This window comes from Lutjanus erythropterus, chromosome 15 (assembly GCF_056507025.1).
Source record: "Lutjanus erythropterus isolate fLutEry1 chromosome 15, fLutEry1.hap2, whole genome shotgun sequence".
In the NCBI taxonomy this organism is placed as follows: Eukaryota; Metazoa; Chordata; class Actinopteri; order Lutjaniformes; family Lutjanidae; genus Lutjanus; species Lutjanus erythropterus.
In genome coordinates this window covers 37,924,592-37,942,107 of record NC_139331.1, presented here as the reverse complement: position 1 = coordinate 37,942,107, position 17,516 = coordinate 37,924,592, and the positions used below count along the sequence as shown (strand labels likewise).

The window sequence follows — 17,516 nt, the reverse complement described above, 5'->3', positions numbered from 1 at the left end:
GCAGTTTTCTACACTGAAACATCTCCTGTTTCTTCTGTGTTTTCTAATTTCACTGAATAAATGAAGTATTTCTTTAATAGATTTTTATGTCTGTGTGTTTTCTGTTTCTGCTCCGTTACTGAAGCATTATGGGGCAGAATTTCACCCAGAAAATAGATCCAGAGACAATCACTAAAATATTAAAACAATAAAATGAACAAATTGAAACAATAACTACATAATAATATACATACTGCATAATAAAATGTTTGTATAATTTAAAGATTTAGACTTAAGGACTGTCTGATTGTAACTAATATGATTCTGCCAACAGAAAACAAAGTTTAGGTGAAGTTCTGAACTCTAACCAGCAGGCGGCAGCAAACAGCAGAAACTGTCCTTTAAAAAGGAACATTCCACTCAAAATGAAGGACAGACGCTGTTATCAGACTCTGGACTGCTAGAATCTATATTAATCGATCAATATATATACTCTGTTTTATTAGTGTTAGTGTGTTTATTAGTGTGTTAAAATTGATAAAATTATTGCTTTTATTTATTAGTTAGTTTAAGTTTATTTTGTGCATCACATAACTGAGGCAAGTTAGTTTGGGGGTCATTTCACCTGTTAAACCTGGTTTATTTCACATGATTACTGCAGTGTTCCTGCAGTAGTACAGAATCCAAAGATGTTCCATGACAGTTTATTTTTCATGCTGAGCTCACAGCTGCTACTTTTATTTAATTTTATTAAAGAAAGAATTCAGAAGAACTTAAAATTAGAACAGATCCTTATAAAGTCTCAAATCTAATAACTGGAATTTTAAATGTGATGTTGACAGGTCTTAGGCAGGTTTGATTCCTGCAGAAACCCTGATTGATTTTAATTAATAACTATTTTAATATGAACAAACGATGCTGTAAACATAAATATCGTACTGAGGACATTTTATCGTAGCCCCCCCCCCTCACCACAGTCACATGACAGATTATTAACACTTCTTGTTGTATTTTTTTGGCCCGTCGATCTGACTGAAATGTGATTTTGTTTCCTGTGTAGTCAGACGGAGGAAAGGTGTGGTGAGTCAGCGTCTTCCTCCGCCTGAGGACAGAAGGAGACGTGCTGCAGCCTGCACAGACACACACAGACACACACACACACACACACACACACACACACACACACACACACACACACACACACACACACACACACACACCTCTTTACTTCTTTGTTTCATCAGCACAGGATTCAGGAGGGTTCTTTCTTCACTGAGTCTGTTCTCTGCAGGTCTGATCAATAATCAATACATCCTCACCATCTGTACTGTTTGAGAAACGATCAGAACAGAGAACATTATAAGCTGCTGGTTCTGAATGAATAAATTCATGTTTTCATTCTGAAACAAAATGTCCTGGGTTCTTCCATGTTCTCATGTTTGTTGTTCTTTTGTTTGTTTATTGAAGTTGTTGTTGAAGCAGAATGAACTCGACTAAACTGACCTGCAGCCGTGTCAATAAAGTTTATTTGAATTTGAATCTACAAGAAGAAGCAGCAAACTGTCAGACGAGCTAAACTCCGCCTCCTTCCACTTTCTTCCCTTCATACCTGAGACCAGGTGAGACAGAGACCAGTGTTTGTGTGTATGTGTGTGTGTGTGTGTGTGTGTGTGTGTGTGTCTGTGGAGGGGGAGGAGAGACAGCAGAGAGAGAAAGAGGGAGGGAATTGTGTGTCTCAGGAGGAGAACGACAGCAGGAACCGACCAGAGAGAACTCTCCTGGACTCACCTGGACTCACCTGGACTCACCTGGACTCACCTGGACTCACCTGGACTCAGCCGGATCCAGTGAGTGTGTCACCCTTGTTTTTTTTTAACCTGAGAGGTTTTCACTGTTCTGGTTCCACACATATGAAAAAGGTTCTCAACAGAGTTCCACGTACACCCTCACTGAGCTGTGAGGAACGTTTAAGAAAGTCTGTTTTTCATCAGAAATGTTCTGTGCCTGTGAAGAACTCTGTTAGAACCCTTTAACAACCCAGTGAGGTTCTCTACTTTAAAGAACACTCAGGTGACACTGACTGCAAAGTTCAAGAAACAGAATGTGAAGAACCCTGTGACAAAGGTTCTCTGCAACATTAATCATTCGAGAACACATAAAAATAAAAAAGTTCTGCGGAGAACCAGAAATAAGTCTTTGGGGTTGGAAGTTTGTGCGTACCTCCAAATAGGTTCCACAAAGAACCATTTGGACGTTTCATAACAATTTAACTGTTTCTACTAAAACTACTTCAGAACACTTCTCATGACTCAGGTTCCCATCAGCCCCTGGTTTTAAAAGCATTCAGTACTAAGGGGTCAAAGGCCACAACTGTTTATTTTGAAGAACCCTGTGCTAAATGTTCTCCACAGCAGGGGAGGCCTGGGGCAGTTGTAACAAATTTAATTCCTCCAACCAGAAACAAGCTAGAGTGATGACACTGACCGTGTACGTTCTCAGTAGGGTTCTCTCTCTGCATGTGGAACATCTCTGAGGTTTAGAAGACTGAGAATTTAAACTGACATCAGTTTTATTTCCAGCTCATTGTTTAAAAATGATCATAAACAAATTATGCTAAGCTAAGCTGTTGCTAACTAGCATACAATGTTCTGTCATGGCTGCAGGATCAGAGTCACATGTTCCAGCGTAAACACAGTTTTCTGTTTGAAGGTGAACATATTTCACTAAATATCACAAACTTTGAATATTACAGGTTCATTTTACAGAAAAACTCCTGATGAAGTCGTCGCTCTGAAATGTTGTTGAGAAATGTTGGACTGCAAGTGAGGACAAGACTTTCTGTAAAGAGACGCTGGTTTGAGTTTTTCAAACAACTTTTTGTCTCTTTGAGCTCCAGAAACTGAGTGTCATGTAGTTTTTGTAGAGAAATCAGACGTCTGTACAGCTGATGTCTCCAAAAGTCTGTGACTGTGACTAAAACCATCGGGACAGATAAACAGCTGAGACGAGGAATATGAGTTTATACGTTTGTGGTGAAGTGTCCCTTTAAAGGGTCAGACCTCTGACATCATCAGGTGTGTCTTTACCTGAATTCTGAAACAGCTGTAGCTTTATTAATCATGTGACTAATGAAGGACTCGTCTGCTCTGATCATCAGCTGAGTGAATCACTGCTGCTGCTGAACTCAGGAGCTGTCTGGTCATGTAGAGCGTCGGTTTGATTCCTCAGGTATGTGTGTCAGTCACACCCTGCTCACACACACACACACACACACACACACACACACTCACACACACACACACACACTCACACACACACACACACACACACACACACACACTCACACACACACACACACACACACACACACACACACACACACACACACACACACACAGTGTCCTGCAGTGTACTTCCTGTGACACTGTTGATGTTCATTGGTCATGTGATCACGTCATGACATCATCGTCTCATTATCAAATCAGAACCAAAGGACACATAAACAAACTCTGAGTTTTATTAAAGTATTCAAAGTAAGAAGAGGTAAATGTACAACTGCTGATATAACTGACCAATCAGAGAGATCAACACAAGAACAAACTTTATTTATTTTAGTTTCCTCCAAAATTACACAAACATACAAATGAATGAACAGAGTATTAAATCTAAGGTGAAATATAGAAACACAGAGTACAAAGAGTAAATACATAACAACACAATAGAACATAAGTTCAATAAAATGTGAACTAAAACACCTGAAATAGAAAAAAGTAGTATCAGCTCTGAAAGTAATATTAACCAGCAGTAACTAAGTACATTTACTCTAGTACAGTTTTGATGGACTTTAAATGATTAATCTCTGCACACCTGTGACAGGTGTGTCAGAGGACGATGCAACTCAAAGACAATTATAAAAACTCACATTTATTAAATATTGATGTTTTGGTCTGATCAAATCTTCATCTGGTTTATTGGCAGCAACATATGAAAAACATGAAACCATCATGATGAGCAGCAAACACATCCATCTAAAAACAATTCAACATGAATACTGAGATAAACACAATAAATGTCAGAACATGAGGAGTTTCTAAATGTGAGCGATAAAACATTATGACTCATTCAATCGGAGCAGATTATTCAAAAAATACAGAGAAAAAAATGTGAAAAAAGAGAGAAGAAAAGTCAAATTTGACATTTTTAATCAAGATTTTGCTAAAAATGGAAGTGTTGTCTGAACCATCAGACGGACGATGTAGTTGATGTACAGTTGCTGTGTTGTTGTTGTTGTTGTACAGTTGCTGTGTTGTTGTTGTACAGTTGTTGTGTTGTTGTAGTTGTAGTTGTTGTACAGTTGCTGTGTTGTTGTAGTTGATGTACAGCAGTTGCTGTGTTGTTGTAGTTGTTGTTGTACAGTTGCTGTGTTGTTGTAGTTGTTGTTGTACAGTTGCTGTGTTGTTGTAGTTGTTGTTGTACAGTTGCTGTGTTGTTGTAGTTGTTGTTGTTGTTGTACAGTTGCTGTGTTGTTGTTGTTGTTGTTGTACAGTTGCTGTGTTGTTGTTGTTGTACAGTTGCTGTGTTGTTGTAGTTGTTGTTGTTGTTGTACAGTTGCTGTGTTGTTGTTGTTGTTGTTGTACAGTTGCTGTGTTGTTGTGGTTGTACAGTTGCTGTGTTGTTGCAGTTGTTGTACAGTTGCTGTGTTGTTGTAGTTGTAGTTGTTGTACAGTTGCTGTGTTGTAATTGTTGTTGTACAGTTGCTGTGTTGTTGTAGTTGTTGTTGTACAGTTGCTGTGTTGTTGTAGTTGTTGTTGTACAGTTGCTGTGTTGTTGTAGTTGTAGTTGTTGTACAGTTGCTGTGTTGTTGTAGTTGTTGTTGTGCAGTTGCTGTGTTGTTGTAGTTGTAGTTGTTGTACAGTTGCTGTGTTGTAGTTGTACAGTTGCTGTGTTGTTGTAGTTGTTGTTGTACAGTTGCTGTGTTGTTGTAGTTGTTGTTGCACAGTTGCTGTGTTGTTGTAGTTGTTGTTGTACAGTTGCTGTGTTGTTGTAGTTGTTGTTGTACAGTTGCTGTGTTGTTGTAGTTGTTGTTGCACAGTTGCTGTGTTGTAGTTGTGGTTGTACAGTTGCTGTGTTGTTGCAGTTGTTGTACAGTTGCTGTGTTGTTGTAGTTGTAGTTGTTGTACAGTTGCTGTGTTGTAGTTGTTGTTGTACAGTTGCTGTGTTGTTGTAGTTGTTGTTGTACAGTTGCTGTGTTGTTGTAGTTGTTGTTGTAAAGTTGCTGTGTTGTTGTAGTTGTAGTTGTTGTACAGTTGCTGTGTTGTTGTAGTTGTTGTTGTATAGTTGCTGTGTTGTTGTAGTTGTTGTACAGTTGCTGTGTTGTTGTAGTTGTTGTTGTACAGTTGCTGTGTTGTTGTAGTTGTTGTTGTACAGTTGCTGTGTTGTTGTAGTTGTAGTTGTACAGTTGCTGTGTTGTTGTAGTTGTTGTTGTACAGTTGCTGTGTTGTTGTAGTTGTAGTTGTTGTACAGTTGCTGTGTTGTAGTTGTAGTTGCACAGTTGCTGTGTTGTTGCAGTTGTTGTACAGTTGCTGTGTTGTTGTAGTTGTAGTTGTTGTACAGTTGCTGTGTTGTTGTAGTTGTTGTACAGTTGCTGTGTTGTTGTAGTTGTAGTTGTTGTACAGTTGCTGTGTTGTTGTAGTTGTTGTTGTACAGTTGCTGTGTTGTTGTAGTTGTTGTTGTACAGTTGCTGTGTTGTTGTAGTTGTTGTTGTACAGTTGCTGTGTTGTTGTAGTTGTTGTTGTACAGTTGTTTCACTCCTGCAGTTGCGTCTCCTCTCACAGTCGGTGGACTGTGAGTGTGAGTGGGATCAGATGTTGTTGCTGGAAAGTAAAACCAGTCTGTTGTTGTGTTGCCTCGTCCTCCACCCAGCCTGCAGGCTGCTCTCTGATCACTTCCTGTCTCACTGTGACAGACACTTTAAAGGGACAGTTCACCAACATTCCTCCTCTCAGCTGCAGAGACCTCTGACTTCTGATGTCACCCAGCTTTGTGGATCTCAAAGAAAAACTCAACAGAAACGTCTCCGTCCCCAAATGACTCTGAAAAATGAGTCAAGATCAGAGAAAGTAGTTCCTTTATGTTTTTGTCTCTTTGAGTTCCACAAGTTCTTCTGGTTCCATCATACTGGAGAGAACGCAGAAATCTCACACTGAAACAGTCAGGATGGATGAACAGCATTTTAATTCTGTGGTGAACTGTCCCTTTAAAAGGACAGTTCACAGCTGATGACACATGACTGAGGTTTCCAGCAGCCCATTCACGACCTGCTCTTTACTGATTGGCTGATAGAGACACAAGCAACTCCTGAACAGCTGGCAGGTGACTCAGACAAACTGTGGACCTGCAGACTCACTTGGTCTAGGTCACCTGGTCCAGGTCCAGGTCCAGGTCCTCCTCAGAGACACCCTGAACAAACATCCTGTCTGGATCTGAGCCCGTCTGTGGAAACATGCAGCATCAAATAACACAACATGAACACACTCACAACCTTTAATTAACAACAGTTACAACACGACCAATCAGGTCCTGCTCTGGTTCACCTGCAGCTGCGAGACACCGACACACATCCAGGTGAGAGAACGACATGACATGACATAATATAACAACGTAACATGTCACCACAACATGACAAATATCTTGCATTTTTGTTTTTTACACAAATAAATTGATGTATTTTCATCATCTAATATCTGACAAGTTGATATTTTCCTCATTTTGTCCACATCGATATCTGGACACATGAACATGTTACTGCACCTGCTCTTATTGTGAAGGCTCTTTTCAAAATAAAATACGGTGCTTTACTAAATGTTCACATTCACTGGACAAAATAAAAAAAAACAGCTGACAGTTTTTTTTCTCTTTGTTCTTGTCACTTATTGGTCGTAACGATCAGGATAAATTTGTAGTGTTGAAGGAATCTGATTGGCTCCTCCTCACATGACTGACCAGTGGTCAGTTCACACAGCAGCTGTGATCATCTGTTTAGACATCAAACCTTCACACTGCAGACATTCTCACATTAACACACTGAAACAAACACACAAACACAACACACAAAATTATTATTATTATTATTATTATTATTATTATTATTATTATTATTATTATTATTCATAACATGGATCTTTTTATGGGAATATTTCCTAATATTCAGAATAATCTTACAGAGATTCTGATTTCTCATAAATTATTAGTTTGTACTGAACATTAATAATCAAGAATAATAAAATAAATAAAATGTAAAATACTGAAATAAATAAAACATCTAAAATCTGTGCAACAGAAACTCAACAATCCAAATTTCAGCTGTTTTAGAGAAGTAAGTGGACCAATCAGAGCCAATCAGGGATCAGAGCCAATCAGAAGTCTGCAGACAAACTGAAATAAATCCTGGATATTTCTCAGACTGAGTTTGAGTTTGATGGTCAGCGACTGAACGTTGTTGAAGTAATGATCTTGTGTGTCTCTGCTGCTGAAACAGTTAAACACTGCAGACAGGTGAGTTCTCACCTGGGCTGTTTGGTCGGTTTGTGTTTGACAGGAGGAGGTCATGTGACTGTTCTCAGGTAAACCACCTGAGAACAGGAACACATGCTGTCACTTTACACACGACAAGAGTGTGTGTGTGTTTCTACTGCATACTGCCTGAGTGGCTGTGTGTATTCAGTGTGTGTGTGTGTTTGATGTGTGTGTGTGGTTGGACCCTCCATCATGTCTCACTCCAGTCAGCGGTCTTGTTCTGCTTCCTGTTGTCTCCCTCAGCTCTCATCATCATCATCGCTCGGCCGTCGTCGCTGCGTTGCCGCAGCGATGTTCCGCCGCAGGAAGAAGAGGCGCAGGCCGGAGATCTCGGCACCACAGGGTTTCCAGCACCGCGTCCACACAACATTCGACGCCACCTCAGGACGTTATGTGGGTCTGCCGCCGCAGTGGCAGAGCGTCATCGACACGCTGAGAAGGCCACGCCCCCTGGTGGACCCGTCCAGGATCACAGAGGTTGAACTCAGGAAGGTCAGCTTTGTGTTTTTGTGTTTTTTGTAAATATCAAAGACGTGTTAGGTTGATACGGAAACGCTGTAAACGTTTGTGAGTCAGAAAACAACATGACAAATAAAAATAGATGTGCAGGTGAATAAGTTTTGTTATTAAAGGTGCATTTATCCTGTCACACTGATGCTGCCAGTAGACTTTTATTTGGCAGGGACAGGAGGCTTCCTCCTGATTGGACTGTAGAGCATGACCTCACCTCATCTCAGGTCAAAGCAGCTCTACTATTGGTTGTAAATTTAATCTGAAGTCTGTTGAACTCCAGCAACGTTTCATCAGTGTTGTCTGAAACATCAGACAGACGAGGATCGGTCTATAAACTGGTTCCTCTGAACCATCAGACAGACGAGGATCGGTCTATAAACTGGTTCCTCTGAACCATCAGACAGACGAGGATCAGTCTATAAACTGGTTCCACATGAACAAACAACAGAAGATCCCCAGTGTAACATCTGCTCAGATAAGAACAGTGTCAGTGAATTTTTACAGCTGAATTTCTATTTGTTTTTCCTCCAGGCTGCACTCTGAGACTTCAAATATTCTCTGTCATCACAGCAGCTAACAAACACACACAAACCATCCTCTACAGCCATATGAAAATGAACTGTGGTCTTAGCCTAGAGCTAACCGCTTTATTAGCCTGGAGCTAACAGCTCTATTAGCCTGGAGCTAACGGCTCTATTAGCCTGGAGCTAACAGCTCTATTAGCCTGGAGCTAACAGCTCTATTAGCCTAGAACTAACGGCTCTATCAGCCTGGAGCTAACGGCTCTATGAGCTTAGAGCTAACGGCTCTATTAGCCTAGAACTAACGGCTCTATTAGCCTGGACCTAACGGCTCTATTAGCCTGGAGCTAACAGCTCTATTAGCATGGAGCTAACAGCTCTATCAGCCTGGAGCTAACAGCTCTATTAGCATGGAGCTAACGGCTCTATCAGCCTGGAGCTAACGGCTCTATTAGCCTGGACCTAACGGCTCTATTAGCATGGAGCTAACAGCTCTATCAGCCTGGAGCTAACAGCTCTATCAGCCTGGAGCTAACAGCTCTATTAGCATGGAGCTAACAGCTCTATCAGCCTGGAGCTAACAGCTCTATTAGCATGGAGCTAACAGCTCTATCAGCCTGGAGCTAACGGCTCCGTCAGCGTGGAGCTAAATTCAGTGTGAAAAGCCTTTAAAGGATTCTTCCATAAAGGTTTTTAAAATATGCTCTTTGTCTCCATCTGGTGGTTAAAATCCCGTCTTCAGTTTGGTCTGTGAACAGGGTCTGTTCTGATCAATAACTTTAAAGATCTTTACAGTTGATCAGATTGATCAGTTGACCTCTGACCTCTGTGAGGAGCCGTGCTGTGTTCTCACACAGACGCTGGCGACGGTGTGTTCACTGGTTCTCTGTAAATGTCATGTTTGTCTGAAGTTCAGCTGAAACCTGAGAGGACGTTTCCATGCAGGTATGCTCAGGTGTACACAGGACAGATACAGTATGTTTCTCTGTCATGTGACCTCAGGACAGACAGGTGTGTGTTTCCACCATTAAAATTTCTGAAACATTAAAGAAATCCTGGATTTATTCAGCGTGGAGGACAGATATGATCAATAATCATGTTTATAATAAAGATAAATACAGACTTTAGTCTTTTTTTGTACTTTGATGTTTTTCAGAATGAAAATAATTCAGTGTTGTGGTTCCTGAGTTCTACCTGGACATTATAAAGAACATGATCATATTATTATGAGATGATTCATCACAGTTTATAACTGACAGTCAGATCCTGGTTTAACTCTTTATGTGTATATGTGACATTAAGTGAGTAAATAAGTTTAACTGTAAATGATAAAATACATCAATTTACATGTTGTGTTTTGGGGGCGGGGTCTGTGTCATCATGACCGACTTTACAATAAAACAGGATATTTGAAAAGAGGTATCGATGATTAATTAAATCAGAAATGAAATAAGAAACAAAAGGCTTATTATCTCACAATGAGTGAAGATTTTAAAAAAATACTTTATTTCTTCAAAATTAAGTGTTTCATTTATGTATTTTATTCTGTTTATTATTATCATCTATCATAATTATATTTAATTTAGTCTGTAATATCTAACTTTTAGCCATTTTATTGAGTTCCACAGCTTGAATGTTTGGAGTCATTTCTTTTTCTGTTAATACAAACTATGACAGTCACAATCTATTTTAATTCATAATTTTAAAATTTATTTTAATTTTTTTTTGTTTTATTATGTGTAACTTGTAAGTTTTGACTTAAAGTTTTAAGTTTCAGAAAATGCAACACAAATTAAATTAAATGAAAGATCACATTCTGAGATGCATCTTTAGATTTAATTATCATCTGATGCCACAAATACATTTATTTTGCAGTATGGATGACAGCATGTTGGCGGCGTTAGCGTGAGCTTTACGACGTGTTGATCTGTAAACGTTTGATTAAATATTTGCTGTGTGTTTCCAGACGATTGTTCGAGGGAGTTTTATCGGTCATGGCGACTACATCAGTCATGTGATCTCTGAGATGAGCCGTCTGTCCGTCAGCAGCTCCAACTCTCTGCGCCGCAGCAGCCCGTCGGCACGGAAACGGGCCCAGTCGCTGGGTCGACTGGGAGAGGTGGCAGAGGATGAATCGTACCAGTATGAGGAGCTGAATCGCCGTGGCGATGGTGGTAAGACAGGCAGGAGCTCCACCTACTGGCAGGACCGGATCCGACAGGTCCGCAGCGAGAGCGGCAGCCCCAAACTGAACGGAGCTCTGCAGAGAGCCAAGTCCATCTCTGAGGTGGGTGCTCGCTCTGAGGCCACGCCCACCATGCCCACCACACCTACTGCACCTATGACAATTCAGAGGACAGGTGGGATGCGGGCACCAGGTGCACAGTATGCCCACAGCGAGGGGGCGGTGCTAAGACAGAGGCCGGCTTCCTGTCACTATGGCCGGCAGACGGTGGAGCCCAACAACAGGGGTCACCTGAGACTGAAACCGGCAGCCAATCAGCTGCCAGACCTGCTGTCCTCCTCCAGAGAAACTCCCAGAAGGCCTCACTCCTCCTATGACCTCAAGGTAAGACAGGACAGTTAAAGGTCATGGTTGTATGTCGCCTCGTAGTGCAACACGTAATCTAAGTACATTTGTGTTTGAGTCATGTTGTGCCAAATTATTATGAACACAATCTTCTGCAGATCTGAAGGGAAAATGAAATCAGTTTTATCCTGAAATGAACCAAAATACTCAGAAACACTGACATCATATGACCCTGCACCGCTCCACTGACCGCTGCACGAAACACGTGACATCATATGACCCTGCACCGCTCCACTGACCGCTGCAGGAAACACGTGACATCATATGACCCTGCACCGCTCCACTGACCGCTGCAGGAAACACGTGACATCATATGACCCTCCACCGCTCCACTGACCGCTGCACGAAACACGTGACATCATATGACCCTCCACCGCTCCACTGACCGCTGCACGAAACACGTGACATCATATGACCCTGCACCGCTCCACTGACCGCTGCACGAAACACGTGACATCATATGACCCTGCACCGCTCCACTGACCGCTGCAGGAAACACGTGACATCATATGACCCTGCACCGCTCCACTGACCGCTGCACGAAACACGTGACATCATATGACCCTCCACCGCTCCACTGACCGCTGCACGAAACACGTGACATCATATGACCCTGCACCGCTCCACTGACCGCTGCACGAAACACGTGACATCATATGACCCTGCACCGCTCCACTGACCGCTGCACGAAACACGTGACATCATATGACCCTCCACCGCTCCACTGACCGCTGCACGAAACAAGTGACATCATATGACCCTGCACTGCTCCATTGACCGCTGCAGGAAACACGTGACCCATGGTTGAACCAAACCACTGACACCTGGTAAACGCCATGCCAAGCCTTTATTGTGACAGTCTCGTCTCGTTTCCTCTTCTCCCCCAGCTGACCTCCCCCTCCTCCCCCCTCCTGCTGCCTCCTCCCAACAGCACCAGCAGTCCTCTCATCACAGGTAGAGGGTTACCTCAGCGCTCGCTCCGACCCTCCTCCAGCTTCAACATCGGATCTTCTCCAAAGACACCGACCCCAACGCAGCTCCGCCCTTCCCCAACAGGCTCCCCTGGACACCCTCCTGCCCGCCTCTGCCCCTCCTCCACCCAGCAGACAGTACCTGACGGGGGTGTGAAGGTGACTCATGAGCAGTTCAAGGCGGCGCTGCAGATGGTGGTGGACCCCGGAGACCCGAGGACTAGTCTGGAGAACTTTGTGAAGATTGGGGAGGGTTCCACAGGTGTGGTCTGCATCGCTCGAGAGAGACACAGTGGACGACAGGTGGCTGTGAAGATGATGGACCTGAGGAAGCAACAGCGCCGAGAGCTGCTTTTCAACGAGGTATAGAGCACTGGTTAGAAAATAATCAAATGAAATACAAACTGCAATTCCAAAAAAGTTGGGACGTTGTTTAAAACGTAAATAAAAACAGACTGCCATGATTTGCAGTGAATTTTTGACCTTTATTCAGTTGAATTCAGCTCAAAGACGAAACATTCTGAACTTAATACCTGCAACATGTTGCTCTGAAAACACCTGTTTGGAAAAGTGTCCTGTGGTCTGACGAGTCCACATTTCAGATTGTTTTCACTGATCATGGACGTCGTGTCCTCCTGACTTCAACAGACAGCAGCTGTGATGTTTGGACGGATTCAGAGAGACACATGCTGCCATCACTGACGTCTTCTTCACAGACGTCCCTGATTATTTCAGAGAGACGATGCTTTTTGGAAATCATTGCATTTTGATTTTTTTATGTTTAACACAACGTTCCAACTTTTGGGGAACTGGATTTGTAAATTAAAGGGTAGGTTTATAAAAATGATTAATGTTCTTGAACAATCAATAAAACCTTTTTCAAAGTGATGTTTAAACAGTGACGTACCACAACAAACACAACATATGTGAGAAAACATCTTCTGCTGTTACTTTTCTGATATTTTTCTACTTTTTTTAACATCAGTTTACATTTGGGCTACCAAAAATCCACTCTGGCCACCAAGTTTAGGGGCTTGGTGTCGTTTGGGGCCTGTGGTTTAAAATATTAGTGTCTCATCCTCCAGCTTGAGACAAACACAACGAGGCGTTAAAAAGAGAAACAAAGAAAACTGAGGAGCAGAAATCACACACCTGTTACCTCACCACCGGGCTCACCTGTCAGTGTGACATCATCAGCAGACTCACCTGTCAGTGTGACATCATCAGCAGGCTCACCTGTCAGTGTGTGTCTCTCAGGTGGTGATAATGAGGGACTACCGGCACCAGAATGTGGTGGAGATGTACCGCAGCGCTCTGGTGGAGGAGGAACTCTGGGTAATAATGGAGTACCTGCAGGGCGGCGCTCTCACACACATCGTCAGTGAAACCAGGTGAGCAGAGAGTCACACATACCTGTCTGTCTGTCCGTTTGTCCATCCGTCTCTCTGTCTGTTTCTTTGGCAAATGGTGGTAGTTGTACAATGTTTTTGTGTATTTCTGTGTATTTATGTATGTGTCTGTGTGTTTCTCTGTGTGTGTGTGTGTGTTTGTGCGTGTTTGCGGGGGTGTGTGTCAGGTTGATGGAGGAGCAGACGGCGACAGTGTGTGAAGGTGTCCTGCAGGCGCTGTCTTACCTTCACTCTCAGGGAGTGATCCACCGAGACATCAAGAGTGACTCCATCCTGCTGACACTGGATGGGAGGGTAACACACACACACACACACACACACACACACACACGCACGCGCGCGCGCACGCACGCACGCACGCACGCACGCACACACACACACACACACACGCACACACACACACACACGCACGCACACAGACACACACACGCACACACACACACACACACGCACACACAAATTGGTTCTAGTTCCATTTAAGATTCTTGGAACCTTGGTTCTATCTTGTTTCTATCATTTTTCAGTGGAACCATTGTAATCAAAGATAAAGATAATCAACTTTTCTGGTTCTGAAACGATTTATTTTAGGTGGGAATGATTTAAAATTTGGTGCTTGAATTGGAATGTGACTGGTTCTACGTTGGTGGAAAAATTCTGCATGAGAGGTTCTACAGAGAACCCTTCTCTACTGTATTGGTTCCACACAGAACCGTGTCTGGGAGTTCTTAAAAGGGTTCTCTTGATGAAAAGGGTTCTTAATGGACCTGAATGCACCGTAAGGCCTGAGCACTGTAAGGAGATGAAGAGGAGGATGAGACAGATCTACCTGTCTGTCTGTAACAGAGACTCCAGTCTGCAGTGTAGTCCAGGTCTTTGTATCCTGTTGACACTCGTCTCTGTCTGCATCACACTTTCTTTAAATCACATGATGACATTAACTCTCTGGAAATTAAAGAGCCTTCGTCTTCTTCCCAAACACCTGATGTAAAAGACATTTTTAAAATCAGGTTGTCGACACAGGTTTGACCAATGACTGGAGGAGTTTAATGTGTCATCTGAACAAACACTGATTCTCTTCTTCTTCTTCTTCTTCTTCTCCTGCTGCAGATCAAACTGTCAGACTTTGGTTTCTGCGCTCAGATCAGTAAAGATGTCCCGAAGAGGAAGTCTCTGGTTGGGACTCCGTACTGGATGGCTCCTGAGGTCATCTCCAAAACCCCATACGGGACTGAGGTAAGAAGAAGAACACATCCTCAAGGTTTTTGTGCAGCTGGTCGTTTGAAGCTGCTGTGCTCATGGACCTCAAATGGATCTGATGGTTCACAATGTTTGAAACTGTTCTTGAAACTCTCACAACCAGAGACTGTAACACATCAACAACTGCTAGGCTAAAAACAAGGCTGACCTCATCTGTTACAGGCCTCAGATATATTGATCTGTACGTCACCTGTGCTCCAGTATCTGACCAACAATGACACAGAAGTTATTTTGAAGATATTTTCAGGTGTTTTTTTAAAGATATTTCAGAGTTTGTCTTTTTCTGGAAAATGATTAAAAACTGTTGATGACTCATCCTGCACTGAGGATCGTATATTAGATTTGTATTCGATACACAGCACTTTAATAAACTCTAAATGTAAATTAATGTCTGTAACAAAGTCCCGCCCAATCTGCCTGTTTTTACAGTAAACACTCTGCTGGCCGTTTCAGTTCAGACTTCTCATCCCATTTATTAACACTGTAGATTGAGGTACTAAAACACTTTATTAACATTAAAAGAACATTTTTTAGTTATGTAATAAGTGCAAGAATACAGAAGGTACATACATTCACTGTTTACTGGAATGTGTAAACATCCATGACTTCTGGCTGTTCTCAAAAAAATCAACAATATATTTGTTCAAACAATAAATATTTCCCTCTTATCATGTATTCTTGATTATACATAATCCTCCAAATCCACTAAAACTCCTGAAAATCCTTCTGTTCTGTGCTGCAGGATGTGTTTTATTGAAGTGTGTGTCGGAGGAACCTCTTAGCATCACTCAGTGGATAAATAGCGTGTTATTTTTCACGCCACTAGAAGCGCTCAGCTTTTATTTAAGAGGGGAACCTTTTCAGTTTTATAAAGTATGGAGTCTTTTCATGTGGTGTGGAAACAGGAGATGCGTCCTGACTGTGTCTGTACATTCCTGTAATGTTTTACTTCACCTTTCTTTCCTTGCCTGTTGTTAGATTCACTGTCATGGACTTACTTACCTGTCAGATCTGAAAATGACTGCACACCTGTCCATGTTAATAAAAAATAAATAAAGAAAAAAAATAAAAGAACATTTCATCATGATAATAACATGTCAGCTTGTATCTGCCGTGGCGTCATGGTTTGGTCTCCACAGAGACGTCTGACTGTCTCCTCTGTCCTCTAGGTGGACATCTGGTCTCTGGGCATCATGGTGGTGGAGATGGTGGACGGAGAGCCGCCATATTTCAGCGACACGCCCGTCACTGCCATGAAGAAACTGAGAGACGATGCAGCACCGAGTGTGAAGAACATTCAGAGGGTCAGACACACACACACACACGCACGCACGCACGCACGCACACACACATACACACACACACACACACACACACACACACACACACCCCTTGTATTTGTGACAAAGTGAGGACGCCTGTCCAGAACCTGCATTGTGAGGACCAGCCTGTCTACCTGTTGTACAGGTGAAGAGCTGATGATGTCACTCTGTGTGTCCAGGTTTCTCCCGTGTTGAAGGACTTCCTGGGCTGTATGCTGACTCGGGACACGCAGCAGCGTTCCAGTGCCGCCGACCTGCTGGAGCACCCGTTCCTGCTGCAGGCTGGATCAGCGCGCTGCCTGGTGCCGCTGGTGGAGCAGCACCGCAAACGCATGTCGCTCTGCTGAGACTCACCTGAGACTCACCTGAGACTCACCTGAGAGTTTTGTCCTTTTTTAGATGAACCCACAGACTCATTCAAAATTCAAAACCATTTTCTTGATTAATCAGTTAGTTGTTTAGTCCATAAAATATCCTGAAAGTGTTCCAAGGTGACGTCCTCAGATGTCTCGTTTTGACCTCAGCTCAAAGACATTCAGTTTACTGTCAGAGAGGAAAGAAACCAGAAAATATTCACATTTAAGGAGCTGAAATCAGAGAATTTGGACGTTTATTCTTCAAAAAAACCCCACAAACTGATGTTCCATCTGCTAACATGGAGGGGGCGGGGCTTATGACCTGTGCTGCAGCCAGCCAGCAGGGGGCCGTCCAGATGTTCTGGAGGAACTCGCCGTCATGTCGTCCATCTTCCACCGTGTTCTGGAGGATTTTAATATTTAAACATTTCAGGTTCCTTCATGTTTCTGTGCAGAGACAGACATGTTCTAACAACATGAAAAAACATTTCATTACAATCATTAATGAAAAAGAAAATTCTGACTGATTTAATGACGTTTGCTGATTAGATCAGAAAAAAAACTGAAGCTTTTAACACAACAGTCACATTTCAGAACAGATCTAATGTTTCAAAACATGAAGTTCAGCTTTATGAACAACTTTATTAAAACTCTGATCAAATTAAATTAACCAGTCATATACAGATGTGCTTTCACAGCTGTATTGGTCTCATTCATGTTGTTTTGGACGTCATTTAAAACGTCAGACTTCTGCGGCTGAATCTCTTTATGTCACTGTGATCAGCTGATGAACTAATCTAATGTACAGATTATTTTCCCAGGATGCACTTGTGTTGATGGTGAATGATCAATGAAAGAAGTGGATTTATTTTTGAAAACTTGCACAGTTTAACACAGAATGTGACTTTGCACATGTTGGTCAAATGTTTTTTATCTTTTATAAAATACAGATGTTAATGAAACTGTTGAGTGTTTTTCTCTCTGTACATTTTTCTGCATCTCAACACTGTAGAATCAAAACGT

At 42.3% G+C, this 17,516-nt stretch overlaps 1 protein-coding gene across 2 annotated transcripts; it reads left to right on the top strand.

The window, feature by feature from the left end:
• Nucleotides 1-1,687: 1,687 nt before the first annotated feature.
• On the top strand, nt 1,688-16,919 carry LOC146314917 (serine/threonine-protein kinase PAK 6-like). 2 transcript variants are annotated; one of them, XM_084736784.1, is made up of 10 exons: nt 1,688-1,826; nt 3,137-3,207; nt 7,798-8,046; nt 10,555-11,157; nt 12,066-12,512; nt 13,407-13,540; nt 13,726-13,852; nt 14,666-14,791; nt 15,985-16,119; nt 16,317-16,919. In XM_084736784.1, the coding sequence occupies exons 3-10, from the start codon at nt 7,846-7,848 to the stop codon at nt 16,482-16,484; spliced, it is 1,941 nt and encodes a 646-aa protein (XP_084592910.1). In that variant the 5' UTR covers nt 1,688-1,826; nt 3,137-3,207; nt 7,798-7,845; the 3' UTR covers nt 16,485-16,919. The 2 variants fall into 2 exon arrangements, with proteins under 2 accessions (XP_084592910.1, XP_084592911.1); XM_084736785.1 differs by lacking the exon at nt 3,137-3,207 and having other exon boundaries at nt 1,690-1,826.
• Nucleotides 16,920-17,516: the final 597 nt, after the last annotated feature.

What these genes read in the sequence shown, in the direction of transcription:
- LOC146314917 (XM_084736784.1), top strand. Translation starts at nt 7,846, where the DNA reads ATGTTCCGCCGCAGGAAGAAGAGGCGCAGGCCGGAGATCTCGGCACCA. An exon ending in CACATCGTCAGTGAAACCAG is followed by an intron (nt 13,541 to 13,725) that starts GTGAGCAGAGAG and finishes GGTGTGTGTCAG; the next exon opens with GTTGATGGAGGAGCAGACGG. An exon ending in AAACCCCATACGGGACTGAG is followed by an intron (nt 14,792 to 15,984) that starts GTAAGAAGAAGA and finishes TCTGTCCTCTAG; the next exon opens with GTGGACATCTGGTCTCTGGG.